Here is a 25,966-nt window from a genome sequence, read left to right as displayed (position 1 = left end):
CACTGTCATTTTAAGGTGATAGAAATCAAAAACTGTTTCCTTGTGGTTGTAGCAGCCGCCAAAATACTTACTTAGGGGCTTGGGATGTGGTTGTTGGCAACACATTTTATGGTGGGGTCTTGAATTCAATGATAAAATTTAAATTACAAACAAGCCAAAAATTAAAACTTTTTTTTTAATTTTCACTAAACAGGCAATTGAAAATACATGGTACAAAAATAAGTGATAAGATTATTGTAAAATGAAATTGACAGAATAAATATTCAATTTAATTTTCCATCTATGAGAATTTCACAATAAAAATCATCGTTTACTTTGTATTATAGATGTGCTTGTTGGATCTATTCATCCTCAAATAAGGCAACTGAACTCAAGTTACCAAATAGTAATTATCTGGGTGAAGTTTTTTAAAATGCTTCAAAAGGTTTTTTTGCTTTACCACACAATATAAAGGGGGAAAGAATCCAGAAACTATGTTCTAAACTAAGTAAATGATACAAATGTTAAACAGTGTGATGGCATGCACTTCAAACAGCACGTTGTTCAAATTGTCAGCTTCTTCTTGGCGAGTTAGCAAAAAATATTACATGGATTTATTGTAAGATAGAAGCATATTTTTATACTTAGTTTTGAAAATTCTAGCATCTTTCCCCCATGACAGTCAAGACTGGGGCTCACTGCATTGCCTTGCTTTTATGAATATGCCAATAAATGCAGCCTTGAAAAAATATATATTCCTATTCCTACCCCCATTTCAAGCTACTATGGGCTTTAATATGTTCACTTAATAAAGGAAAACTATCACTTGCCATATTGTAAATGTAAGTGGCTGCCATAAATTTAGCTCACATAAGAGTAAGTTAAGCTTAAGCAATTCAGTCTCTGGGAAATCCTTGCAGAATGATGGCCATTCTGGTCTCAGCAGTGACTTTCTATTCTTTGACTAAATTTTCCTTCAGCATACATGCATGTTGCCATTGCAGCATGTTTTATATCAACCCTTCTCAGCCTCAAAACAGCCATGTTGACAATGTCTCCAATTTGCACTTTAGCCATGGAGCTGCGACAAGAACCCAGATCTTGAAACTGCCTATATGGCTCTTAGTACTGCAACTTCCCTGTGGACTTAAATTCTCCTTATTTAAAGGGACTACCAGGAAATTTTACTGCAGGTCAAGATGGAATTTCATTACCACACTTATGTCACTGTAGACCACTAGTATCCTGAAGACTAGTGTGTACCACTGTGTACTGGCCAGCCAAACTATTTGAATCAGTGTGGCTGTGTTTGCTCATGGAAATGCTGCTGGCATCTTACTAGGCTGAAACAGTTTCAGCTTCAGTTTTAAGGGAGGTCTTCAACTTTCTATATATAGCACTGCTGAAGATGAAATTAGCAGCTGTGTTGATATTCTTTGGTGGCATTCACAACTAAGTCCAGAATAAGCACCCTTCAGTCACACCTTATTTCAAGATGAACAAAAACCTTGAGTTCATCTCTATGTAAAAGTAGTACTTTCTTGGGAAATGGGGTACTCTGAAATGAAACACTCTGAAAATTTCTGTCATTACAGTTACTAGGTTGAATGGGAATAAAATGGCATATGCAGAATTCAATTATAACATTGGCCAGTTTCTGTAGAGTTGTCATCTTCAGTCTTTCTTTGCTAACAGATAGATACTTATTTTCATGCCTATCAAATACTAGTAAGTAACTGGGCTTAACTCCTAACTGCTATCCTGTAACATACTCAGTAGAAAGGCATGTACCACTTTATAGCCACATCAAAGAGAAGGTGAAGTATATCAATTTTAAAACAGGCTATTAGACGTAACTGCCTTTTTAACCAATTCTACGTTATTAAGAATATTTTACATTTACAGCTATTTGTCAAGGAGGTACTTTGTCTACTAAAGTCCATGTATGGAACCAAGGTTTAAGATGGAGAATCGTAATATGGGCAAAATCTGAATATACAGTTCATTTCTGATCATGCCCTTAAGCATTATGGTAAATGATACCATAGCAGCAGGTGCTTGAAATACTGAGTTTTTATTTATATAATTTTCCAGTGACTATGAAGTCTAAGAAATTCTAAAGCAGAAAGATTTAATAGGACTTTAGTTCGTATGAAGGAGAGTGAAATGGTAAGATTATGTGGCTCAGCCCTGACTGGTGTGGCTTGGTTGGAGCTGTGTTCCAGAGACTGAATGGTGGTGAGTTTGATCCCCGGTTGGGGCAGGTATCAAAAAGCAACCAATTGACGTTTCTTTTTCACATTAATGGTATTTTCCCCTCTCTCAAAGCAGGGGGCAGGGGGGAATAGCCCAGTAAGGATTAAAAACAAGAAAAATTATGTGGCTCAGCCTCCAAAACTAAAGTCTTAAGCTTATTTTAACGGCAGTAATTTGGTCTTAAGTGTTTTGTTCTGAGGGGAAATCAGAAGTCTGCTTATGAGAGTGTTTCAACATCACCTTCTTTTGGTTCAAGATGACTTGCTCATCTCCTTATAAACTTAGAAGATACTCTTTTTTTAAGCAGCTTCCTCAAATGAGAATCTGGAAGGAGTTTGAAAAAAGGCCTTTAAATGCTTACCTCATATTTAAGTATGAAGAACCTTTAAGTCTTATTAATTTTAACTTACTATTATAGTAGAAGTATATGGGGTGAAATATGCTTTCCTTCTTCCATGTTCACTCATGGCTCAATAGAAACTAAATGATTATTTGTTTTTGCAGAATCTGGTTACACCAGCAATAGGTGATCATTTTGCTTTAAAAAGCCATAGAATTGATGCTTTCAATGCCTGATCTGTAGATTTATTTCTATGAAAGTACTACATCAACTCCCAAGCAACAAAAAATTTCCTTGTTTTCCTTCATTACTGACAGCCTTAGAGAGTCCATGCCCTTCCCTTCCCTTGGACTTACTCTTCCATACCAAAGTAGGAATGAAGGGGTGCATCCTCCTAGAGGTACCTCTTACAGTGGGTCATTAGTCTACAGCCTAGCTGAAGCTCAATAGTAGCTCGAGAAGTCCCTGCTCATTTTCCCTTAAGACAGTTAGGCAGGGGGATGGACCCCCAAGCCCTGAAGATGACAGAAGGTACTGAAGCCCAGACTGATTTGTAGATGTTCTAGTCATTCAGAACCTTCTAAGAATTTGGTGAGTTAAAGTTTCTTCTAAAAATCTTCAAAGAGGGATTTATAAACGTTAAGCTTCAGTTTTACTGAAAGAACCAAGCTCCTGGCCAGCCACTCACTTTTTTTCAGTCTCTTAGGTCCTCTTGTATGCCTGAGAGTACTGATCATTTGGTACCTTCTTTAAATAATCTCAGCACATGGACTAGTTTAAGAGCTCTGTCTGCTCTTTTGAGCTGGATAGAGAGGGGAGGAAAGATGAATAAGCCTATGAGCATTACTTTATCTACACTGGCAAAGCCACATGCTCTTTGTAGAAAAGCAGCACCAAAGGAATACCTTAGTTTGGAAGGATTCATTTAAGTAAAAAACGGTAACTCAGTTGCCTCTTGCTTCAGGGAAGAGAAAGGCATTTTATATAAACTAGTATATTAAAGTTAAGTTTCCTCTTTAATATCAACATTAAATGGCTCTTACTAGAACTTCCTGGAAGTTTCCCACCAGCCAAGTTTTGGGGGGGCAGATTACATCTCTGCCTGAGAAGGTGCCTGAAAGAGAAGAGAAGGGTTTGTTACAGGCAGAAAACTGCAGAGGAAGCCATGACAACAGACATCAACCTGCATCCATTTTAGAATTAAAATGACTCGCTCAAATTTCTTTGATAGAAATACATGGGCTCCCTGCTCTTGACATACCTGAGGTTTTACCCTCTACCTTCTTTTGTCTATAGTGAATTCTAATCTGGAAGATCTTAGTTAAGTCCATTTTGGTTGGAGAGGCAATTTCAGAGATAGCGTGGTCCAGTTATCCCCCAAAGTGGGTACCAACCCCCTATACTCTCTTACTTCCTCTTTCTTATTGTGTCCTGTACGAGTTTTCCAGAGATCAGAAGAAAGCTGTACTCCTAGGTCTCCAGGAGTGTCACCCTGCAGCAATGCCCCCTAGCTCTTTGTGAGAAAGGAAGGTCTGGGGAGTTATCAGCAACTTTGTGTCTCTAAGCACTGGGTGCTGTCAATAGTTGCTTGGAGATGGAGTACCAAATGAGTTGGGTGATAGATGTACACACACAAAGTAGGTTTAGGTTAAGTTTTACCGGGGGCATGGGGCATCCTAGTCCTCAGGCAGGCAGAATGGAACGCACCACAGTGAGCCTTGATCACCACAGGAAGACCCCCAAGCCAAGCTTCTGCCTGGCAATGACAGCATCTCCCTTGTTCAGTATAGGTTTTCTCCTAGCATGTTACTTAATAGCTCTTGGCTCCAGCCTCTAAGAAACAGCCAAGTGTTAGAACAAGAACTCTGACCTCTAATCCAGCACTGGGGTCTGAGGACAGACGTTCTCTTAGGTTATTCTACTTACCAGGCTAATCCCAGTCACATCGGCACTCCTGTGTGCCATCGGTGTGTTGTCTGAGATGAGGGCACAACCAGCCAGCATGTCCACAGAGGCTAATATGGTGTCATACAAGTTATCTGCGTGGGTCTCCAGCTCGCTGGGCTGCTTTGCGATCCTCCCGAGAACATCCTGTAACACTAACAAACGAGGTTTAAAACAATTAGGCCCCCCCCAAAAAACATGCAAGTTATTTTCAAAAGAAAATACAAGGGTGTAGCATTTCACACAAAATAGGGACACAGCAAGTTTCGTAATGTCTACTCTTAACAGTGACTCTCCAGGAAATGCTATTGCACTAGTAGATATATGATAATTTCTGATTGAAGCTGAGAATTTCACTGGCTCCACTTTGGAATTACATAATTCACAGAAGGGCAGAAACATGGTCTGACTTTTAGAGATAAGATTCTGAGCACGCCCAGATCTTGTGGGGCAGAAGGCTTAAATGAAACAAAACACACCCAGACCAGGGTCCTGTTACCAGGTCCTATCAACTGGGGGCTGTCATTTAGCATGTGTACAGGTAGTCGGGTAACATTTGGGAATGCTTGTGAACCCTTTTGTGGGTGTCCTAAATGAACAGACTTCAAAAGAAAATTATCTAAAAGCTGGCAAAGACAAGATTCCCTCCTACAGGATAGGCTAAGTTCAGAGTGCATCCCACACAGCAGGATTGTTTTTTTTTTCTCTTAAAAACTTTATGTCCTTTGTTAAACACAAAGGCTGCTTTGGTTTCCTGTGCCTTTATCAGCTGTGTTAACACTCTCCCTAGTTTCCTGCTACAGCTGCAACATCTGCCAGCAGCGGAAGGGAAAGCGGAAGCTGTGTATCTGCAGAGGATGCTGACGGGCAGGCAGTAGCGCCAGCTGGCTGTATTGAGATCAGCACTGAGGGGAGCTGCGTCAGTCATAGGAGCAAAGTGCGGTCCTGACAACTCACCAGGGCAAGGCCAGGGTGCACAGTCTAGTGTGCCTTGAAGGGCACCTGGGATAGGCCCTCTTCCATGCTCACCTGACCTTTATCCATCCTGTCTGCTGTCAGTGGAATCCAGGGGATCTTTATTTTTGAACTTTTATTTTACAGTGTTAGGTGTTTGGCTGAAAGGAAGTAAACGGAAAGCTGGGAATGTACATGAAAATCATTTTTCCCAGTGATTTTTTATGTTTTAATTTTGCAGGGACCTGGTTCAGCTGGATGTATATACATGCCAGCCATTTGATAATGAGTTTGGGTATGAGACAGGATTGTCAACTCACACACTAAAATGCAGTGAAAACCTGCCAGATTTCCACGGGAGGCCTTTGGTAGCAGTCTGAGATCAGCATGTTTTGGGGGGGAATTAATTTAGCTTCTGTCCCTGAGGTTATACTGTGGCAGAGGAAGAAAGCAGGCTCAGGGAGAAGCGTCTGTGTTAGGGCTCTGGACACTGACAGCATGCTCTGGGGACAAGAGGCACGCACCTAGCCACGAAGACCCTGTAAGTATCAAGGGGAACTTGCGGTTTCACCAAACAGTAGATTTTGGTTATGCCAAACTAAGGGTGTGGAGGGGCAGTGTGTCAATCTGAAAGAGCCTGAATACATGTCTGAACACCACAGAAACCCCCAAAGCCTCTTATTTTGGCAGTAAAATACCTCTAGACTCCTTTGAGAGAAAGGCAAAGTGAGATGTTTTTATTACGAATTAAGTGCTGCCCTGACTGGTGTGGCTCACTTGGCTGGGTGTCACCGAGCAAAGTGAAAGGTCACCAGTTCAATTCCTGGTCAGGGCACATATCTGGGATGTGGGTTTGGTCCCCAGTTGGGGGTGTGAGAAGCAACTGATCAATATTTCTCGCATTGAAGTTTCTCTCCTTCCCTTCCCCTCTCATTCATAAATACATATGTACAAATTAAGCACTGAAATTTATGGAATTGATTTTTAAATGAAGGTCAAAGAACCCATAGTTTTTAAGAGGTCCATTGTTACTTGTGGCCTCTGGGAAGTTTCCTGGTACTGAGCTCCTTTCCTTCCTGCCCAGGCCCCTGCACCTCCAGACAATGACAACAGCGAGGGAGCCAGCATATGGGGCTGGAGCCAGGCTGCCCTACCTTATGTGACCCAAAGCAAATTCACCACTCTGCTGAGGTGGTAGTAACAATAGTATCCACCTCACAGGGCTGTGATGAAAAGAAAAAAAAGTCTGATGTCAACTGCTTCAACAGTGTCTGGCACACAGTGTTCAGTAAAATACCAGTGTAATGAACAGTGAGCAAGGAGCCTGGCATACTGAATTTCTGCCCCAATCAAAACCAAAAACACTAGTGCAAGAGAACGGGATAAGAGCCCAATCAAAAGCCTCCCAAGGGCAGGGGGTTGCAGAAGTCTCATATATGCCCTGGATAAGTGCTGCCCCTTGGAAATCCCTGCAGTGGCTCCATGGCTCATTCAGGTCCCAACCATGGTGATTTTTCTTCCCAGGGGACATTTGGCAATGTCTGGGGGGTATGAGGTGCTACTGGCATCCAATGGGTAGAAACCAGGGATGCTACTGAACATCCTACACACACAAGACAACTGCCCTCACAACAAAAATTATGTGGTTCAAAATGTCAGTGCTGGGGCTGAGACTGTTCCATGCATCTGCCTAGTGTGCACCTGCCTACTACTACTTCTGGTCAGGCAAGTGCAACCTCATCGCCCCTCAAGACTGCAGGTCCCATCCAGTTTTACTTACGCTATGCTTCTAGCATAAACCCCGTTTCACTCCAAATTTGAGGCACAATAAAGATAGGCTTTTTTTTAGCACTTTGATGTTCAATCTTAGAAGAAATCAGGGGCTGCTTTCAGGGGTCCATCACTTCACTGCTTTAATCTAGCATTCTCGTAGCTCATCCTCCATATCCTATCTCCCCCCAGCAAGGGCAGCATGACCATAAATCCTTGCACCATTCATGCTTTAGTGCACTCTTAAAGGCTTGTGGTTCTCCTTTTCCCACAGTGGAAACCCACCTTACAAAACAGGCTTGAGCTCAGCGTGTGCACCACTGCCTGCCCTGTCCCCTCCTGTCATTTCACTTCTTCCCTCAGTCTATTCCCTCAGCACAGAGTGACTACTCTTAAACTGTGACACGACTTCTTCCCCAGAGCAGATGACCAGAGGGGTTCGCCTGTGCTGGGAAAGGAGGGGAGGCCCTGAGGGTTCCCCACCGTGAACGCCCTAGCTGAAAACCAAGCACAGCTGGATTAAAACCAGCATTCCCACCCAGCACACCACCAGGAAAAGATAAGAAAAGCTCAAGTGTTGTTCTTACAAGCTCGACACCTAACTTCTTCCCGGCTTACCTTTAGGACTGTAACTGCCTCATGGTATGGTCTGGGGGCAGTGATGGTGTGAGGGGCTGCTGACAGGCGTGCCTGTGGGAGGGGCTCTGGCACCGCTGGCTCCTTACCAGTCAATGTGGGTCCCTGGGCCTGCTGCGGACAGGCCGGCGGCATTCAAAGCCTCACGCATCTCACCTGGGGTGTTATCCAGCAGGCACTGAAGAAGAATCTCCCCTTTCTTCAAGACATTCTCTGTTAGGGACTGGTGTTCATCTATATCTTTCTTAAATTGCTTAAAGCATATCAGAAAAAGAAAAAAGCTTTGTCATTATTGTTTTATAAGTTATTCAAAATGATCCCTTGTAGGGTAGCTTGATTCCCCTCTAACCTGGAAGGTGAACCCACTGGTTTTCAGGCTACTCCAAGTAAACAGTGTAAAAGCTTAACTTCACCTCTTTTGAGCCCAAGGTAAATAGGGTCAATCCTTTTTTTTTCCGTTTACAGTTTAAAAAAAAATAGTTTTCTTTGTCTTGGTGGAGCCTGCCTTAGCAACAGCTGGAGCCAGGGCTTCCTTCCTGTCTCACCTCACAGGGTGGGTTCTCTTTCAAGTCACAGGGCAATGGGATTCTCAGAACAGTTTTCTGTTCTAGTGGAACTAGCGAGTAAGAGCCATAAGACATGCTGTTAACTTGACCACAAGGATTGCTGCCTCTATCTGGGCACTCTTGCACTGTCCTGTTCGGTGTGGCCCTTAGGCCTTGGGAAGGCATCAGGGAAGATGTCATTCTCCTTAGCAGCTCATCTGTTTTTCTCTCATAGGTACCAAGCCTTGTAGTTGACTATTTTTGATGTCCCTTTAGCTAGGAAATATAAAGTCAAATTCGTGACCACTTTTAACACAGGTGCAGAACTTAGTTCACATTTTTAAGTTATAATTTTACTCTTGGATTTATTATATTCCTGTGTTCAGCCTTAATACCTGTGCTTATATGCTGGCACAAACCGACTGTGATAAGACAAAATAATGAGACAAAGTCACAGTTAAAGTGTATGGGTACATACCCACACTCAGGCTTATATTAAGTATCTCAGTATGGGTCAAGGTAGCTTGTACATATGCATAAGCCAAGCACCATTCTGTGTGGGTAAGGGATTGACAGTGTGGTTCCACTGTTGTATGGGTGACACAGAGGGCTATGCTTCACTGACCTGCAGGGGTAATCACAGCTCAGATCTCAGCTCTACACACAATGCGAGAGAGTTGCTTCTGGTTAGTCTGGAAGTTGAGGCACTGGATGGAATGAGGGGCACAGCAGAGGGAATGGAGTTGTTTTACTTGGTCTGCTCTGATGGGGGCAGGGCTGAGGCACTCTGGAAGGGCTACCCAGGTAAATCTTACAAGGGCAATTTCCTTTCCCAATAATGGTGCTGCCCTTGGGCCTCCTGGGAGTGGACCCCTGCACACGGAGGACCCTCATAGCCAGCCTTTCCCAGTGTACTCTGGGCAAGGAACTTTCCACACAGCAGGAAACAGCAATCTCACTGATACAGGGCAGCTGGCCTGACCAGGCGAGCCTGGTCCCTTCAGTTTTACTTGTCTCTAAACTGGAAAACAAAGGCCCTCCATCCTGCCTGGGTGTGGTGAGAGCTCCAGGCTCAGCCCAACCTAGTGTGGCCCCTGGCTCAGTCAGTTGTAAATCACACCCTGTTCTGTTAAAGAGGCCGGTTTAGGTTGTAATGTGCGAGCAATTCACAGAACTGTCCCAGAGAACCCTTTCTAGACTAGTACCAGGCTCACACTACAAATACCCCTGCTCCTTCATCAGAGGTTATAAAGGTTTGGCCGACCAGACTGCTAGAAGCCATGGGTAGTTCAGTCAGGGTTAATGTTACGTTTAGGGCAACTGAATAATTTATCATCCAATTCAGAACACTTTTGGAAATGAAGGGGGACCTACTGATAATTATGCCAGAAGAGCCAGCACAAACTGTCACCCTAAATATACTTGCCCTAAAGTTGTAATCAGTGCCACAACTGAAGAGATTTTAGAGAATACCCTCATTTTTTTTAAAAAAGAGACATGCCCCTCCAAAACTAAACACATGAGAAGCAAATTGAGTTGTATTTTATTTAAATACCATCAAAACGCCCAGTGTGTATTTTGGAATCAGTACAATTTCAGTCCAGATACTTAAATACCAGTCAGTGCTGTCCAACAGAACTCGGTGATGATGGAAATGTTCTTCTATCTGCACTGTTCAATGTGGCAGACGCTAGAAGAATGTGATGGCTGAGCACTTGGAATGTGACTGGTGCAACTGAGAAATCCGAATCTTCAACTGTATTTAAATAGCCACATGTGTCCAGCGACTCCATATTAGTGCAGATCTATGTTTAATCAATCCCTAAGACATTTGGAAAATTACACTGGAAATCACCTGTACATATTTTTGATTCAAGATAAATACAATCAATGTGTTTTATCCAAACTCTATTTGGCCTGTGAAATAACTGATACATCTGTTTTTCAGCATTAAGAATATGAAAAGGACCTATGATTAGATTTTAGGTAACATAGTCAACTGAGCCATGATGTGCTGAGCATCAATTATTTCAGCTAAATTACCTGATTACCTTGTAATCAAGTAATGTAGCCATCCCTCTCGTGAGTGAACAGCTAAAGCCAGGACCATGCATTACCCGGTAAAGCTGCAGAGACGACTTGAGACCTGCAAGACTGGACCTGGGTGGAGTCAAGTGGTCAGTAACATCTGCGACGTTATATAGCCAGTGGATCAGCTCTTCTAGCTGACAGCAAAAGGTCTGTGTAGACAAATAAAAGAAACATGCTGTTTACATTTTCAAAAGGCTAAAAATATCCAGGGATTCCAAGATGGATTGTGCACATTTCTAGGGCATTCCTTCACTTGAGGCTTTAGTCTCCCTTCCCCTCCCCTGCCTGTCCCCACCCCATGATTCCAGACCTCTGCCTGGGCAACAGCAACAGCCCCACCTTGGTTCTGCCTACCCTCAGCCCAATGTGACACCAAAAATGACAGTCTGAGAAAGGCCGGCCCTGCATGGGGAATAGCCCAGCCCCAGGAACCAGTTCTTGGGTCAGCACCACTGCTAACTATCAGACTGTTTTGGGGAAAAACATGGATATAAAATAAATGACTGGTCAAGACTAACCAGAATGTACACCCAGCTGACAACTGACTCAAAGCTGCACTCCGTCTTCTGTGCCCCCACTGCTCAGGGAGCAGGGCCCCAACACTCCCTGGGAAGCTGCAAGCCATGCACTTTCCCTCACCCTTTCTCAATCTTGTATCACAAAGGAGAGTACATGCTAACACATGTCCCACCGGCTTCACAGTACAAATAAAACCATCCCCGGGACACCAAGAGCAGGTTAAAGCCCTCCTTGAGTTCTAGGAACCGCCTGTGGCACTAGCTCATGGACCCATACATGGACCCGCAGCTGGCCGCCCAGCTGTGGTGAGATGCAGTATTCCCTCTCTCACCTGGGGGACTCTCCCTGTGTGTGTGATGAGCCACATTTCTGAATGTATGTACCTGTGTCAGGGACTGCGTGAAGCCCTCAACGTGAATTATTTCATTTAATCCACACAACACCTTGAAGTGGCGCATCTCCATATTTTAGCAAAGCAGCGAACCTGAGAGACAGCTGAATTCCAGAGAGCAGTGCCCTGATTCAAATTCACACCTGCCTGATGCTGACACCCTGCTCCCTGTAGTAGTATGTATTTCCAGATATTCTTGGGCGGTCCATAAACCTCTACCGTTACACCACTTCATTAGAACTGAAGCTCCGAGAAGCCTCCCAGTCAAGAAAGTACTTACTTTTGTTTAGTTCAGTGTTTCCTAAAGGCGTCTGAGCACAAACCTTTCTTGTGCAGAGTACCTCTTAACCTTCAAGGTCAAGAGCCTTGGGAAGCTGCCTGGGGTACTGGTTACGAGCTCAGGCTCCAGCCCTTGCTAATTTTCAGTGGGCAGGTTGCCTAACCTCTTGTCTGCCATTTTCTCTGTGAAATGAGAACAACAGTTCTCATCGAGTAGAGAGTTGTGAGGCTTAAATAGGATAAGGTACAGCAGTCCAGTGCCTGGCACACAAATGAACTCAAACTTGCTAAGTTTTGTTATATTAGTGCATAATTTCCTTCTGGAAATGCATAGTGCATTTCTTCCTTCTGGGGGAAGAAATGAGACACCTCTCTGCAAAACTTCTTAAATGTTGAATTTACCTTCACACACTGCATGAGTGAGTCTTTTTCCGCCTCTCTTCCTCTCCTGGGAGGCTGCCCTTTAGAATCTGGGTCCAAAACAACTGGCAAGGAGGAGCGTGTTCTCAGAGGTCCAGAGACCTCCAGCGCCTGGCTGCTCACCAGACTGCCATCCCCTGCAGAGTCCCTTGCGTGGATGAAGGAGCGCAGCAAACAGCGGTTCTGCCCCTCAAGCTCCCCAGACCCTCTGAGGGTAGTCCCAGAGGGAAGCTGGCTTTGGCTGGAGTCCGATGGGAAGGAAGTAGGCCCATCACTGTCCGACACATCCAGGGAGCTCTGCCCTTCGGCAGCCCCAGCTGGCAGGGTCACCAAAGTGGGAACAGAACCTAGATATGAAACCAAGCTAGAAACCTGTGTCAGCCGAGTGGGCAAGGCAAGATATTCATCATCGCTTTCCAGGTCTTCTTCTGGTGTCCATCCTGGCTCCATGCAGGCAGGGCGCTGGATACCATGGCTAGCTCCCTTCTCTCTCTCTGGCCTGGATGAGGGCCACCCTCTGTTCCATGTCCTCAGCTGGGGAGGGCTCACCTTGAAGGACTTGCCCATAGGCCGCCAGTTCTTCATGCCCCTCAGGGCTGGCTCTCTACTCTTCCAAGGACTGCCCCTACTGCCTGTGGCCCTGGGTGTAGATGCAAGCTGGCTACAAGATGCCAGCCCAATGCTGCCCTGCTCCTGGGGTCCTCCAGAGTGCCACCGTTTGAGGCTTGGCTCTTGGGGCCCAGAGAATGGCAGGGCAGTAGCTTCCACTGGTGGGCAACTGTGGGAGACATCAGTGGGTGACTTTAGAGTGCTTGCTGGGGAGACAGAAAAGCTATCCAGGTCTACACCCGAGTCCTGCAGGACAGGGTCAGCCAGCACATGGCTGTCAACGTGCTTTGGGAGCCTCGGCCTGGGCCTAAGTGGGTAAGTATAGTCCAGCAGGTCTTCATATTCTTTATTTGGGTTCCAGTGTGGGGAGTGGCGGTCAGGGGAAGGGGGCAGGGAATCTGGCAGCACGCAGGCCCAGTACTCAGCTTGGAAGGACAGGTGCCTCCTGCTTAGCCCAGAAGCATCCTCCCCAGAGGACATAGGCTGTGGAGACCATTGGAGCTGAGGCCGTAGCCCCACCACAGGGGGTACTGACTGTGGGCCGACCAGCTCCAGGGAAGAGACCTTGGCAAGGGAGCAACTCTGAGGCTCTGCCTTCTCTTGGCAACCCTGGAAACTGCCACCAGGGGATGAAGCAGAGATACTGCAGCTGGAAAACTGAGGAGGAGCGACACCTGGGCTCACCATGGACCTCAACTTTGACGAGAAAGGGAAACCTGAGATGTGAGGCTGTTGACTGAGGTCCAGCACCGGAGGTGACTCAGCTGGGGATGGATCATCTTCGGTATCTGCATCGTGTCCTGAGCAAAGACCTGTGGCTTTGGGAATGGTTCCAGTCTGAGGTAGCTCCCCTGAGGCAGAAAGACTGGCATCCTCCATCTGAAATGATAAGAGGGAAGAAAAAGCACTCAAGTGTAAACAAGTGAACTAAACTTCTTTCTTAGATGACAATCCGGAGTTTTCTTTGGGGAGCCAGATGATGTTCAGGAGAGGCCCTGACACGGAGAGCCTGCTCTGGAAGCAGCCTATCTTCCCCAAACTAATCCCGCCCCCCAGTCCTTTCAAAAGGCCTTCCTCCACAGATACCCTGCCTGTGAGCAGAACTCAGAGCTGTCAGACTGAACACACTGCCTAACTTTTTGGAAGCATGTCCTGTGCAGACGAAACCTTAGCCACCCTGTCACTGATGGGGGACACACCCAAACCCATTCGCTCGGCTCGCATGCCAGTGGTAACTAAACACCAGCAAAATGAGTCACTCACCTCAGCCTCTTCACGTTGAACTTTTAATGTGCTTGAGGGAGGCCAGCGGCACAGTGGTTAAAGGCCATGGGCTCCCGCACCAGACAGACCTGGTGCCGACCCCTAACTGCCACCTTCCAGGAAAGTGATACTATTACTCGCCCATTTCACTCCCCATGCCTATAAAATGGGGATAGTAGCACCGCTTCCTCAGGACGACGAGGAATAAATGAGCTCGTGTGTGAAGGGCACAGGGTGAGAGCTCTACACATAACAGGAGTTACACTAAGCACTGGACTCATACCATGAAAAAAGCCAGTAGGCTTATTTGCTTCTTGCTTCTCTGAAGCTCTGACTCACAGGTTCCCTGAGCTCCCACCACCCTGGCCCCCAGGCAGGTGAGCCCAGCTTCTGTTTTCTCCCAGTCAGAGGCTCTTGGAAGGAGCGGGATCCACAGGAGCGGCATGCAGCAGCCAAGGCCACAATGACCCTGAAGAGATCAAAGCCACTCCCATGAAAGGTCTGGGCAAGCAGAACAGAATAGGATGTCAGAGCTGGGAGGGGCAGGTCATGCAAGTCACCTTCCCAATTACACTGAGGGTCTAGAAGACTCAGTGATTTGCCTGAGGTCACAGACCCAGGCAGCACGCCCTGCTGCTCACGTGTGACTCCCACTAGGCGAGGCTGCACTGTAGTTAGGGCCGCCCAAGAAATTCTCCTCGCCCTGCAACAGTGCTGCCCCCTACAGGGGCTCCAGGCTTTGCCAGGCTTCCTGGGTTTCCAGGGGATACAGTCTCAAAGCCCTCAGGAGACCACAGCCCTGGGCCCTCCTCCCCCAAGTTTCCTCTCAGGATCCCTCTGAGGCCTTCAGACCACCAAGTCAGAAACAGAAAAAGCTCCCCCTTTCAGAACTCTCCTGGCCTAGCCCTCTGGACAGTAGGTCTTGGCCATAGCATCCCTGGTTCTCCAAGGATCAATCTCTTAAGGAAAAGGAGATACTATGAACACAGCCCCCCCGCCCCACTGGCCCCAAGGCCCAATTCTCCAGGTAAACCTGCAAAACAGAAATCACCATACCCAGGCTCTCCCAATGCCCCACCTTGAACAGGGATTGGGAAAGCATTTAAGATGACAACAAAATGCTGGAATGCACTCCCAAAAGATAGCATTAGGTAAACTTGCAGTCCCATTTACCTTAGTAGCTACTTGACTTCCCACAGAATGCAGATCTCCAGTCCCCGCATGGGGAGAAGGATGCAGGCAGCTGGGGGCACACTGAGATGCACGGGCCACTGGCTCCTTGCTGGTATTGGTGGCCTGTGACTGGCAGCCTCCAGAAGGGCAATAGGTGGGGGCAGATAGGTCCTCTGCCCCCCACACAGGGGAGGCGGGCTCTCCCTCAGCTTCTAGGCGTGGCAGCTGCTCCCCATTCACAGGCACGGGGATGTCCACCTCCTGTTCCCTGCAGCTCCACCTCTCACGAGTCAGGGCCTTGGTGTCCGTGGATGCCTCCACCTCTGCCTTTTCTTCTCCCAGTGCCATTGGCACACCTCTAGGTCAGGACTCCCTGAAGCCTTCAGCTCCCTACAAAGTGGGAAAGAGAGACAAAAATATCAAATGTCCACCTGTGTCCAGGCAACTTTGCTCTTTAATGATTAAGAAAATCATTAAACATTTGGGGGTGGGGGGCAAAGAGAAACAACCAAATAAACTATGGCTACTTCCTCAGGGAAGAACAAAGGTCCAGATCCAGCTTCTCCTCGGCATCAAACCCTCCCAAAAGGGAGGCGGGAGCACAGTATTCTGTCCTCCACTTTTATGTGGCCTGTACCAGCCCGAGCACCAGGTGCCCGGGAGGGTCGGTGCAGGTCCAAATCAGAGTCAAGGCCTGGTCCTCACTAAAGTCATCTTTGCGTCCCTGTCCCTTCAGCCCAGCCCCACTGGGTAAGAGGCCTGGCCTGTGCCAGCCCAGCCCAGCTGTGGCTCTGTTGTCAAAATGCCCCCGTCAGCAGGCAGCTCTGGCCTGGCTCTGACCACTCTGCTCTGAAGAGCAAGTCAGGGCATGTCCAGGCCTCGCCTGAACCCAGGGTGCTCCCCACACCTCCTGTGGAGAAGGGAGGATCCTCTCAAAGCACAGGAGCCATGCTCCAGGTTGTGGAGCAGGTTGGTGTAGGGGGAGAGATAGGGGCAGTCAGTGGGCAGGGAAGAAAGAAGGAACAATTTAGGAGGGTGATCTGAAAACAGGACCGTTGCATGAAGAGCTTCAGGAACAGAGGGAGACCTCCTTGGCCTAAGTGTGCAGATGAGGGCTGCTCCTGGGAGCACAAGTCCAGGAGGATTTGGGAGGCAAGGGACCCTCAAGCACCCAGGATTTTCACTGGCTGCCTGAAGTGCAATGGGCCAACTTCAAGGCTAAAGCCTGGACACAAGTAGCCTTGTCTCCTCAGAGACCAGGAGGTAAAGCCATGGCAAGCAGGAAGCAGCAGGGAAGTGAGAAAGTGGAGGAGGCTGTGGATGTGGGCGCTCCCTGCTCGGCTGGCACACGAGGAAACACAACTGGGTGAGGACAGCTATCCCAAGACCACCCACACAGGAGGGCCCTGCCCTGCCTGGCTGGCTCCAGACCAAGTCAGAGGCCACCCTGCAGAAGAGCACACACTTTACATGTACTCTCACTTCTCACAACCACCCTATGTGGCAGAAACTAACGGGAAAAACATACTTTTTGGGGACAATTTCAATTTAGGACTCAAATATGAAATGTACTGCAGATCAAGTATCCCCCCGCCCTTGTCCCTGTTGTTCCCTAAAACGAACTAGTGCACGCAAGGCACCATGACAGTGCCTGGCACAGCGTCAGCTACTGCCATCGCTATCACGGGGGCCGTGCGTGTGTCAGAATCAGTGTAACAAGTTTCAAGAAACGAAGTCTAACAGAGGGAGGAAAAGTAGCCCTTTTTTTTTTTACATAAACCGAGCAAAATATTGACTACTAGATAATTCCACAAAAACAAGTAAACAGTCTCATTAATTTTGTGTCACTCATCTCCGGGTACATATGCAGACGAACACAAAAATCTATTTCATCTTTCTCCCTTTTTACATAAAAATAGCAAACTAGCCCTGGCCAGTGTGGCCTGGTTGGTTGGAGCATTGTCCCATAAACTGAAAGGTCACAGGTTTGATTCCCAGTCAGGGCACGTGCCTAGGTTGCAGGTTCAGTCCCTGGTTGGGGCACACACAAGAGGCAAATGATGAAATGTTTCCCTCCTCCTCCCTCTCTCTCTAAAATCAGTAAGTGTGTCCTCAGGTAAGGATTTTTTTTAAAAAAAAGCAAACTTTATAGGACATGCTGTTTAGAACCTTTGCTTTTTCTTTTTAAACAAAATATCTTGGTGATCGTTCCTTAACAATACAAAAAGAGCTTCCTTTCTTTGTATTACAGCCCAGTACTGTACTCCACTGTAATACTGCTCTCTTGTTTATTTTACCTGTCCCTTACCAGGAGATATTTGGGTTATTTCCAATCTTTTGCTATTATATACAACGCTGTGATGAATCACCACGCGCACAGACCATTTGCATGCATGCTAGCACACCCACAGTGCAAACAGCCAGGAAGGGTACCTGCACACGTACTTCTGGTAGATGCTGCCGGTTTCCCAAGGGAAACAGGCTTTATCCTCATTCCACAGAGGGAGAAACAAAGGCTCAGAGAGATTCCAATCTAGAACAGTGTGACTCCAGAATCTAAGCTCTTTATGAACCAATTAGGGAACAAGTTACAAAACAGAGGTACACAAAGGAGAAGAGGGAAGAGACTAGCACAGGGACAGAGATGGGTGACCAAGTCCTGTAGAGACTTTCATGGAGCTACGTCCTCACCTTGTGGCTACTTAAGATACTGCATATGAAAACACTCACAGGCAAATTGTGTTTTCATGACTTTGGGGATAAGCTGACCCCACAAACGGGAAAAATCAGGGTGACGGCTGAACTTAGTCTGTAGCCCCTAGTTTCTACTCCTTCCTCCGTTCCTAAACTCTCTCACTGGCTGGCCCTGGGCCCTGAGGGTGGCAGCCAGTCCCCTGTTCATTCCTCCACTCCTCTTCCCACTGAAGGCTGCGGTCCTGAGATGGGGCTGGATGAAGATGAAGTTGGGGCAAGAGATGGTACGACAAATGATCTCTGTCTTTGTTTTGATAAGGTATTTTTAATGTCTTTTTTAGATTTCATTATTCAAAATAGAAGGTATCCATTTATCCCTGGAGGGGTAGTGAAGTAGAATTATAAGCTATTTAGGAGACACCACTGCGTAACTTTCAAGTATACCTGAACTAGGTTAACAGCTTTGCCAAAGGCCCTTTAGCAACTAGGGTGAGAAGGTATGAAATCCAGTGACTTTGATGAAAATAGTACTCCTGAAAAGACAGGCTATATCTGGTTATTTTCTCTGTCTGGACAAGCAGTCCCTCATAATCTTGCTTATCTGCCTAACAAATCCTATTTTTTAGTCTGCGCTATACAAGATTTTTTTAAAAAACAATTTTATTTTCAGGGAGAAGGGAATGCAGGCGGAGAGGGAGAGAAACATCCATCAGTTGCCTCTCACAAGTCCCCAACCAGGAACCTGGCCTGTAACCCGGGCATGTGCCCTAACTGGGAATCTAACTGGTGACCTCTGACACCCAACCCACTGAGCCACACCAGTCAGGGCTGTGCTATACAAGTGTATTATGAGAACTAAGACAGATATATGTGAAAAAATAATAATAAAATAGAAAAGAAGTCCATGAGAGTTCATTGTAAATTGTGTACAAGATGCTACAGAATATAAAGAAAAGGGAGAAGTCAACTAGGGTAGAGACAATCAGAGAGAACTCCTTAAAGTAATGACTGCTGAAGACAGACCATTTTTAAAACATCAATCACGTTGGCCCTGGCTGGTGTGGCTCAGTTGGTTGGAGCATAATCCCATTCATCAAAAGGTTGGGGGTTCAATTCCCAGTTGGAGCACATACCTAGGTTTCGGGTTCAATCCCCAGCAGGAGCATGTATGAAAAGCAACCCATTGATGTTTCTCTCTCACATCAATGTTTTTCTCTCCTTCTCTCTCTCCAAATCAATAAACATGTTTTTTTTTAAGATTTTATTTATATATTTTTAGAGAGAGGGAAAAGGAGGGAGCAAGTAGGAAAGAAACATCAATGTGTGGTTGCCTCTTGGTTGCCCCCACTCTGGGACCTGGCCTACAACTTAGGCATGTGCCCTGACTGGGAATCGAACCAGTGACCCTTGGGTTCATGGGCTGGCACTCAATCCACTCAGCCACACCAGCCAGGGCAAAATCAATAAACATGTTTAAAAAAATATTTTTAGCCCTGGCTGGCATAGCTCAGTGGATTGAGCACGGGCTGCGAACCAAAGTGTCCCAGGTTCGATTCCTAGTCAGGGTACATGCCTGGGTTGCAGGCCATGACCCCCAGCAACCGCACATTGATGTTTCTCTCTCTCTTTCTATCTCCCTCCCTTCCCTCTCTAAAAATAAATGAAATCTTTAAAAATTTTTTTTTAAACCATCAATCATGTTCATGGTTGAAGAAAACGGTAGCCTAGAAAATGTGCAGGTTTTAGATTTCCAGGGCTCAACCCTGTCTTCACTTGCCAGGTAGACATCTTAATACAACATGAGATCCAGCCCTCATTTCCAGATTCTAGATTTTATACATCATTCTTTCTGACCACCTGGGAATGACGGAAGAGGTGTGAGATTCTGCCTGCACCTTTCCAATGAGAGACCATTTACTCCTTTTCAAATCACCAAATGGTCCGCTCAGAATGATGAAAATGACTTGCTGGGCTGGACCAACACTGTCCCAGGTTAGTAGCTTCAAACAACCTACTATGCTGCACGGAGCTTCCCTGCTCTCAGATCACGCATCTTACAGTGTTCCCAGGGGCTAGCAGCTCCATGGTAGGCAGAGGCCTCAGCTGGCCTCCTACTAGGGAAGCACCAGTAAGTCTGACTGAATGACTGGAGGCCTCACAGCACAATGAACAATGAATTGACCTTCCCACCTGAGAAAGGTCTGCACACACCGTATGTGCCCTCTCCTTGGTCAAACAAAGAGACAAGCCACATAAGCTTCAGGATATTCTAGGGACCACTGCACTTAAAATTCTCCACTAGTTTCCAGGACTTGCAGAAGCCGAATGACCTACCAGATATAATTAGGAGTGATGCATACTTGCTTGGCTTACTCCTGCCCTACAGAAAAAAATATGCTCACACATCACGCCTGTGGTAACACTAACTCCATAAGCCTGGACACCTGACCCTCCCTGGTATCTGCTGCACCACCCTCTTGCCGTCCTGTCACAGCTGCCAGGGCTTCCTCCCACTTGCTCCTGTCCCAGATGGAGAGGAGGGCTGGGAATTGATGGGGGAAGGGTGATGTTCCTCTCTTCACTAAACCATTCAAATATACAAATTATCAGCTAGAAAGTAATCCTCATATCAAAACAGGACTTGCCCAGGATTCCTGAAATCATGAGCTCACTTTGAACAATCTGATTTATACCAACTTTGTCTGGGAAGGGTCCGTCTCTGCACCCATGTACACTTTCAGCCGCCTGTACAGCCAGAGGGAGCTGTGCTCAACACAGCAAGCCCTACCAGTTCAGGGGCCAAAGCCCTGACACTCCTTGTTGTTTTTATAGAAGGCCACAGGTATAAGTGGCAAATGCCATGCACACACAGTGGCAGAATGTGACCAGACAACCAGACAAAGAGGCTCTCAGTGTTGCTCTTTCTCTAAGAACATGAAACTGCCCACAAGGAAAGTGGGAGGGGATGGGGTAGAAACCAGCACTGTAGGTTGCTGGAAGGCTCTGAGGGAACTAGACTGACGGGAGAATGGAGCTTAAAGGTGGAAACCCATCTTCATGTGGGAGGCAGCATGAAAGGGGGTACAGACACATGTGGCGGAAGCCAACAAAAGGGGCAGTCACAAGAGGCCCAGGCCCGCCTCAGAGGCGGGTGGATGCCAGCCATGCTGTGGCTGGAGGTTTGGATCCTCCAGCACCACCTCCCCTTTTGTTTCCCCTATCGCTGCTTCTCTATCTTTTGCTCAGAGTCAAAGGAAGGGTCCTCCAAGGCCCTAGGAGGAGCCACTGGGCCCCTCCAGACAGATGCGGTGGGAAGGCTGTTGCCAGGCTGCCGTTCCCTTCCTTCCCCCTCCCTCCCTCTCTCACCAGCTGGCTGACTGACTGGGACCACCAGACAGCCTCAGGGCAGGGCCATCCTTCCAACTTGTCCCGAGGTCTTTGGGTGGCATTTAAAGAAATGCAACGGCCACATCTACAAGGAATTTAGGACTGAGCTCCTAGCCACCCCTCTCTTCAACCCTAAGCTCTTGAAGCCTCCTCAGCAGTTAAAGAACAAGGATGATGAGGAATGAACATGTCAGTTAACTGTACCCTCCATTCCCACCAAAGAGCAAAGCAGAAAAACAGCTCCCCTGGAACAAAAACTGTTCCTCCTGTCTCAGGAAGCTGGCCCTGGACCAGTTCCACAGGCCACTGCTTTACTGTACTGATAGTTCGCTGTGAGCCCTTCAGGCTATACATACGAAGAATAAGAAACTTACTGATTCTCTAAAGAAATGCCACGAAGAATGTCACTCAGGTACCAAAACCTCTTAGAGAACTCACGGGACAAGAATTCTCTAGTTTCAGTAAGAGAAAGAGCCGTTTCACTGAGCAGCCAGTTGGTTTTTACTTTATAGTTATTGGTAAAACTGATAAAAAAATTTTTTTCCTCTTTGCTTTGGTTGCTAGGAAGCTCAGGGCCAGATATGCAGTACCACCCAAGCAAAATCTATGGGGCAAAAAGGCACTCTTTCTTTGTACTGACCTTAGCCCGAACCTCTTTTCATTCACCCTATCTGCCTCAGTTGCTCTTATTAAAAATCTTGTTACACAGAAAGGATCCTGGAAAGATTCCTCAAATTATTTTTTGGAACAAAACAGAAGACATGTTAAAAACAGAATAACAGAGGAAAAAAAGCTACTAAATTCAAGACTTTATCCCAATACCACAAGGAAATAATACCTGTTTGTTAGTACTTCTAAAAAGCTGGCCATATACCTCAATTGCTTAGAGCACTGGTTCTGATGCACTCAGGTTAAGGGTTTAGTCCCCCGTCAGGGCACATACAAAAATCAACCAATGCACAAGTGGGTGAAACAAATCAACGTCTCTCTCTATCTCTCAAATCAATAAAATAAAAAAAAACTTAAAAAAGCAAATGCAGATACTTATGTTAGTCCCTTTCTACTCAAAGTGTGGTCCACAGACCAGCAGCTTCTACATCACTGTAGAGCTTGCTGGAAATACAGATTATCAGGCCCTACCCCATAGCCTTGGAATCAGAGCCTGCACTTCAGCAAGATCTCCAGATGACTGGTAAGCACAATGTTCTAGAACTACCAGATTCATAAGCCCTGTGAAGCAGAACTATAATGGCTTTACATGCATTCACTGAGTGCCTATCTGACTTACATCCACCAGACAGGAGGAAATGTATCCTGTCCTTAAAACCTTTCCAACAGGGCACTAGAAAAAGCTCACATCTTGTGGCAGGATTTTAATGGCTCATTACAGAATACCACCAGGCTGGATGGGAGTCCCTAGAAACAACAGCATTCCCTAGAAAGAATTCAAGATTCTTTGTGACTACGGTAAAAGCAGAATCACAGATTAGAATTCTCCTGTAACAGTTACAAGTGAAGAGGAGTTTTGTTTTCGAAACTCTATATTTAAGAGGAATTGATGTGCAAAGGGGACCTACACCTGGAAGGAAGTATAACAGCCTGTTTCCTGCAACCAGAAAGTGGTACAGGAAAACCTGGAAGTGAGGCAATATCCCCTAGGCCTAGGGGTTATATCTGCCACCTCTAGGTCTGGCAAATAGGTCTGAAACCAACTGGAAGACTTCTTCCACTTTTCACAATGTTCATGAACAACTTCAAAGACAGGAACCGGTTTTCTTCAGGAGACCAGATTTGTTGTAAGGAAAGAAGCCACTCCAGGCCCACCTCCTCAAGTTCTGCCTCTTTCTGGCTGAGCCAACTATCCTAAAATCTTTGTCAGCCACACCAGGTCCCATTTGATTTACTCCTCTGCTCATTTTAAGAGACCACATTTTGAGTGTATCCAATACTACTATATTTGCTAAATGTTATTTGGTGCTTCATCAGTCTCTAGTGGGTAGTGAGACTAAAAGCGTGAAGAGCTTATTTTCTATGGAATAGAGGCATACCTTGGAGATACTGCAGGTTCAGTTTCAGGTGATAGCAAAAAAATGAGGATGTCAATAAAGCGAGTTGTAATCTTTTTGCTTGAAGGGTCCTGCCTTCAATTTGTACAAAACACAACATCTGTAAAGCACAATAAAACGAGGTATGCCTGCATGTACTTTTACTGAGGGGGGATGGGGTGGGCTCTGAAAAGGTTTAAGCCAGGGTGTCTAACCTTTTGGTGTCACTGGGCCATAGTGGAAGAAGAGTTGCTTTGGGCCACACATTAAATACACAAACACTAACAAAAACTGATGAGCAAAAAAAAAAAAAAAAGGTTTTAAGTAAATTTATGGTTTTGTGTTGGGCCACATTCTTAGCCATCCTGGGCCTGTGGGCTGCAGATTAGACATCTCTGGTTAAGGGATTTTTTAAAAATCAAGAAAACACATAGGACCAAGTACAGACAGATCCTGAAGGGTCAAGCACATACAGATATTTAGTATTAGTGAATCTGTTCGAGTATCTGTTTACTTTTATCCTAACAACGGCTAACAGCTATGCTAGGCACTTTATGTCAATATTTTATTCAATCCTCAAAACCCACGGAGTAGTATGTACTATTGTAACTCCTGTTTTACAGATGAGGAAACGGAGGCATAGGGAAGTTTAATTACTTGTCTAGAGTTAGCAACATGGAAGAACAGAAATCTGATTTGACTTGAAATCAGAGCTCAACGGACTCCCTACCCTGTAAGAATAATTGGCCCAACAAGTTAAAAGAATTAAGTTTGCCTTGGCTGGTGTGGCTCAGTGGATTGAGCGCTGGCCTGTGAACCAAAGGGTCAGTGGTTCAATTCCCAGTAGAGCACATGCCTGGGAATTGCCAGCTGGGTCTTCAGCTGGGGGCCTGCTGTCACACATTGATTATGTTTCTCTCTCTCTCCCTCCCTTCCCCTCTGTCTAAAAGTAAATAAATCTTAAAAAAAAAAAAAGAATCAACATTTTGTTCTGTGAACTTTTTGGCTATGCTGCTACTGTTTTGTTTTCTTTAGCCTTCCTTCAGTCACTGACTTCCCAGCATTGTGCTAGGGGCTGGGGAAACCACAATACAGCAACAGAAGGCAGCCTAAAGAAAGAAGTGATTATTATTTGTGGGGAGGGGGAAGACCTTTAAAAAGCTTCTCCAAAGAGGTGAAACTGAGTTCTTCACTCCTTTCTGCAGTGAGTGGCCCAGGACTGGTTGATTCAACTGGTGGCCTCTACTTTTTTTAACCAAGCCTTAGAACCTTCATTTCTTGACTGGACACACTTTGTCATGCATTTGAACAACATTCTTTATATCTTAAATCTTGGAACTGCTAGGATATTTATGAAAGCTAGCTACCTCCGGCCCACCTCCCCCCATTGTCCAATGAATTCCCAGTGAGGGCCAACGTGCTCTGGCAGGATTCCGCTCCTTTTTATTACAAACAATACACCGAACTCAACCTAGTAATTATTAAGGACCTGAAATAGGTTTTGGACATGTGCCTCCTGGGCTGCTTAGAGCTCTTCTAGTGATGACAATTGGAAAGGGTGACCTTTCTGGGCATGAGTGGGGTATCTTGCGTTTTCCCCTTGGCAGCCCTGAACAGCTTGCATTCAAGGCAAAAAGAAAGCATCCTTCGGGTCCACCTTTCCACTGGGAATGCCCCCGAAGTAGTGAGAGAGGATCTGTGCGTTAGCTGGGGTCGGACTCCCTTATTCCAGGGGCATCTGGGTCCCGGCGTGAGAGCACGGTAAATAGGCGAGGGCCTAAAAGTGAGTTCCCCCGACACAGAAGCCCACCAGAGGCGCGGCCGCGAGGATGCGTGGCCACGCCTCGCCGTAATCCCGGCCTTTCGCCTCCGCGTCCCACCGCCCGGCCGCGTTCCTCACCCGCCGATCCATCTGCAAAATGGAGGCGAAGGCATGGGGCGCCCCAACACTCAGGTAGGGGACGCAAAGCTCGGCGGGCCTCCCGCCCTGCCCGGCCCGGCCTCACAGACCCAGAGAGACTGCAGAGCTCAGGGGGCAGGGTTGCGCGGGCGGGGAATGTCTGGGCCACCGCCTCCAGAGACGCGAAACTTCCGACCCCCCACACGGCCACTACCTACCGCGCCTCGAACGTTTCGGACGCCCAAACCGGGCCCGCGGCCCCAACAGCCGCAAACACCGGCCCCGAAGCACGGGTACAGGTGCAAACCGCGACCCTCCAGTCGGAGCCCAAAACTTCGGGGCGGGACCGAGCGCCGGCCACGCCCTTCGTACGGGTCTCGCCTCCGCGCGGAGGGCGTCTTTTGAGATCCGCAGCCAATCCCAGCCCTTAGTCTAGAGGATTGACCAATGCACGACCCGCTCCTGCAAGAAAGGCCCACCTTTTGTGCCGTCTGGGCGTATGAGAGAAGGACCTTTTTTCGGAATCTCCCCGCTCCCTCGCCTTCCGCGGTCGCGACACCAGTCCGTTTTTTTCTTGTGCCGCGGGGTCGTGCGAGGGCGCGTTGTCTGGCGCAGCGGGTAGCTATCTCGGGACCTCTTTCCCAGCGTGTAGGTTGCGCCGTGAGTTGTGCCTTCATTCATTCGTTTTGCGACACTGCCAGGAAGGCGGTCCCGCAGTCTTAATGCGTTTGTTTACATTCTCTTCAAAACAACCCGGAGTGTGATGGATAT

At 46.8% G+C, this 25,966-nt stretch overlaps 1 protein-coding gene across 3 annotated transcripts; it reads right to left on the bottom strand.

Annotated features, from left to right (window-relative positions):
- Window positions 1-123: 123 nt before the first annotated feature.
- CEP68 (centrosomal protein 68) lies at window positions 124-25,966 on the bottom strand. Of its 3 annotated transcripts, XM_028515838.2 has the most exons (8): window positions 25,414-25,567; window positions 23,299-23,416; window positions 15,170-15,559; window positions 12,107-13,612; window positions 10,542-10,664; window positions 8,036-8,132; window positions 4,502-4,674; window positions 1,370-3,689 (listed from the first exon to the last, which is right to left on the bottom strand). In XM_028515838.2, exons 3-8 carry the CDS (start codon window positions 15,515-15,517, stop codon window positions 3,666-3,668), a joined length of 2,271 nt encoding a protein of 756 aa, XP_028371639.1. In that variant the 5' UTR covers window positions 15,518-15,559; window positions 23,299-23,416; window positions 25,414-25,567; the 3' UTR covers window positions 1,370-3,665. The 3 variants fall into 3 exon arrangements, with proteins under 3 accessions (XP_028371641.1, XP_028371639.1, XP_035883945.1); XM_028515840.2 differs by lacking the exon at window positions 23,299-23,416 and having other exon boundaries at window positions 124-3,689; window positions 25,414-25,565; XM_036028052.1 differs by lacking the exons at window positions 15,170-15,559; window positions 23,299-23,416 and having other exon boundaries at window positions 1,415-3,689; window positions 25,414-25,966.

The sequence above is a fragment of the Phyllostomus discolor genome, chromosome 6, assembly GCF_004126475.2.
Source record: "Phyllostomus discolor isolate MPI-MPIP mPhyDis1 chromosome 6, mPhyDis1.pri.v3, whole genome shotgun sequence".
NCBI classification, from domain to species: Eukaryota; Metazoa; Chordata; class Mammalia; order Chiroptera; family Phyllostomidae; genus Phyllostomus; species Phyllostomus discolor.
The sequence above is the reverse complement of the archived record's forward strand: the minus strand, read 5'-3'. Positions and strand labels throughout refer to the sequence as shown.